General features: G+C 41.7%; 2 protein-coding genes across 4 annotated transcripts in view; both read left to right on the top strand.

The window, feature by feature from the left end:
* The window catches only part of LOC107709163 (structural maintenance of chromosomes protein 2-like), a 21,632-nt gene extending 21,303 nt beyond the window's left edge, over nt 1-329 (top strand). Inside the window, 1 exon segment of the mRNA XM_016513577.1 lies at nt 118-329. Coding sequence (XP_016369063.1) covers nt 118-282 — 165 coding nt within the window. The 3' untranslated portion in view covers nt 283-329.
* A 739-nt stretch (nt 330-1,068) lies between these two features.
* LOC107709165 (uncharacterized protein PF11_0207-like) overlaps nt 1,069-1,761 on the top strand; it is a 7,717-nt gene continuing 7,024 nt past the window's right edge. Inside the window, exons 1-3 of one of the 3 annotated variants that reach the window (XM_016513578.1) lie at nt 1,069-1,151; nt 1,260-1,376; nt 1,419-1,577. In XM_016513578.1, the coding sequence (XP_016369064.1) occupies nt 1,101-1,151; nt 1,260-1,376; nt 1,419-1,577 (327 nt within the window). In that variant the 5' untranslated portion in view covers nt 1,069-1,100. Of the gene's footprint in view, nt 1,152-1,245; nt 1,377-1,418; nt 1,578-1,761 lie in introns of those variants that run through there. The other 2 variants (XR_001636462.1, XR_001636461.1) reach the window with 2 other exon arrangements.

Here is a 1,761-nt window from a genome sequence, read left to right as displayed (position 1 = left end):
AGATGTTTTGATTATTATTATACACATTATACACCAAAGCGTTTTCTCATTATTATATTTATGTTTATATGCATATATAATTAAGATCACATAATGTTTGTTTGTCATGTTTTACAGCATTCTACGCATTTTCGGTCCGAGCCTGATGCAGAGCAGTTCTGCCGAGACGAGGGGTCCCTGCTGCAGTTTCATCAGAAAAGAAAATTACTCATTACAGTTCACTTGGAGGACCACACAAGTCTTGCAGTGGTGCATGGAGGTATGTTGGGAGCATTTCTCTAGATACTGATTGATTTTTGTGGTTTAAAATCATAAATATGTTTGAATGTAGAATCTACCAGTGTAAGTACCAAACTAAATCTTTAAAAAAAATTATGTGCACCCCTGGCTATATCGCCCCATATTTCTCTTCTCGGGTAAAGCGACCTTCTTCCCTCATACAGTAAGACAGCAGCAGAGGAGGGAGAGACTTGAGCACAGAACGCAGAATGATGGTTGCCCTTACAGTTTGTGTGAATGTTAATAAGTGAAAGGTGTCGAGTTTCCCAAAGAAGCATGTGTTCTTATTTTTATTTAAGAACCCAAGAAAATAACTCAGTTTGATTTGCACAGCACTATAATCACCCTTGTTAGTTATCTATGGGGTCAAAAAAAAAATCCACTCATGCTATTTTTCTACAATACAGACATATAGAATCTGGCGAACCAGGATTAAATCACCTGCAAGAGGATGGGCAATCATTTTTCCATTCAGGAAGGCAAGGCAAGTTTATTTATTATATAGCACATTTCATACACAATGGTAATTCAAAGTGATTTACAGAAAAGGAATTAAAATAATCATAAAAATAATCACAACAATAAAAGCAAGGAATCACATTTTTAAATGATTTAAAAATTGATTTAAAATGAATGAAAACAGTTAAGAATAGAAGATAATGATACATAAAATACAGTGCAATCAGCTCAGACGTAGCACAGTGCTCATTCAGTAAAAGCACAACTAAACAGATGTGTTTTGAGTCTGGATTTAAATATGGCTAATGAACCCTTGGTAAGAGGTGGGCATTGGCACCAGCAGAGAGGTCAGAGAGGTGGGCATGGGCATCAACAGAGATGTGAGAGAGGTGGGCATGGGCCCTAACAGAGAGGTCGGAGAGGTGGACATGGGCCCCAACAGAGAGGTCAGAGAGGTGGGCAGGGGCCCTAACAGAAAGGTCTGAGAGGTCAGAGAGGTGGACATGGGCAACAAATGAGAGGTCAGAGAGGTGGGCATGGGCCCCAACAGAGAGGTCAGAGATGTGAGAGAGGTGTGCATGGGCCCTAACAGAGAGATCAGAGAGGTCAGAGATGTGGGCATGGGCCCTAACAGAGAGGTGAGAGAAGTGAGAGAGGTGGGCATGGGCCACAACAGCGAGGTCAGAGAGGTGAGAGAGGTGGGCATGGGCCCCAACAGAGAGGTCAGAGAGGTGAGAGAGGTGGGCATGGGCCCCAACAGAGAGGTCAGAGAGGTGAGAGAGGTGGGCATGGGCCCCAACAGAGAGGTGAGAGAGGTGAGCATGGGCCCTAACAGAGAGGTCAGATAGTCAAGTCAAGTCAAGTCAAGTCTGCTTTATTGTCAATTCTTCCACATGTACAGCACATACACACAGAGAATTGAAATTGCGTTACTCTCAGACCCTTTGTGCATACAGATAAGACTAACAAGTAGAACATAAATACAGATATACAGATTAAATATAAAATACAACTATACAAATA

This window comes from Sinocyclocheilus rhinocerous, unplaced genomic scaffold (assembly GCF_001515625.1).
Source record: "Sinocyclocheilus rhinocerous isolate Xijiao unplaced genomic scaffold, SAMN03320098_v1.1 scaffold4221, whole genome shotgun sequence".
NCBI classification, from domain to species: Eukaryota; Metazoa; Chordata; class Actinopteri; order Cypriniformes; family Cyprinidae; genus Sinocyclocheilus; species Sinocyclocheilus rhinocerous.
This window is presented reverse-complemented; position numbering and strand designations above follow the sequence as displayed.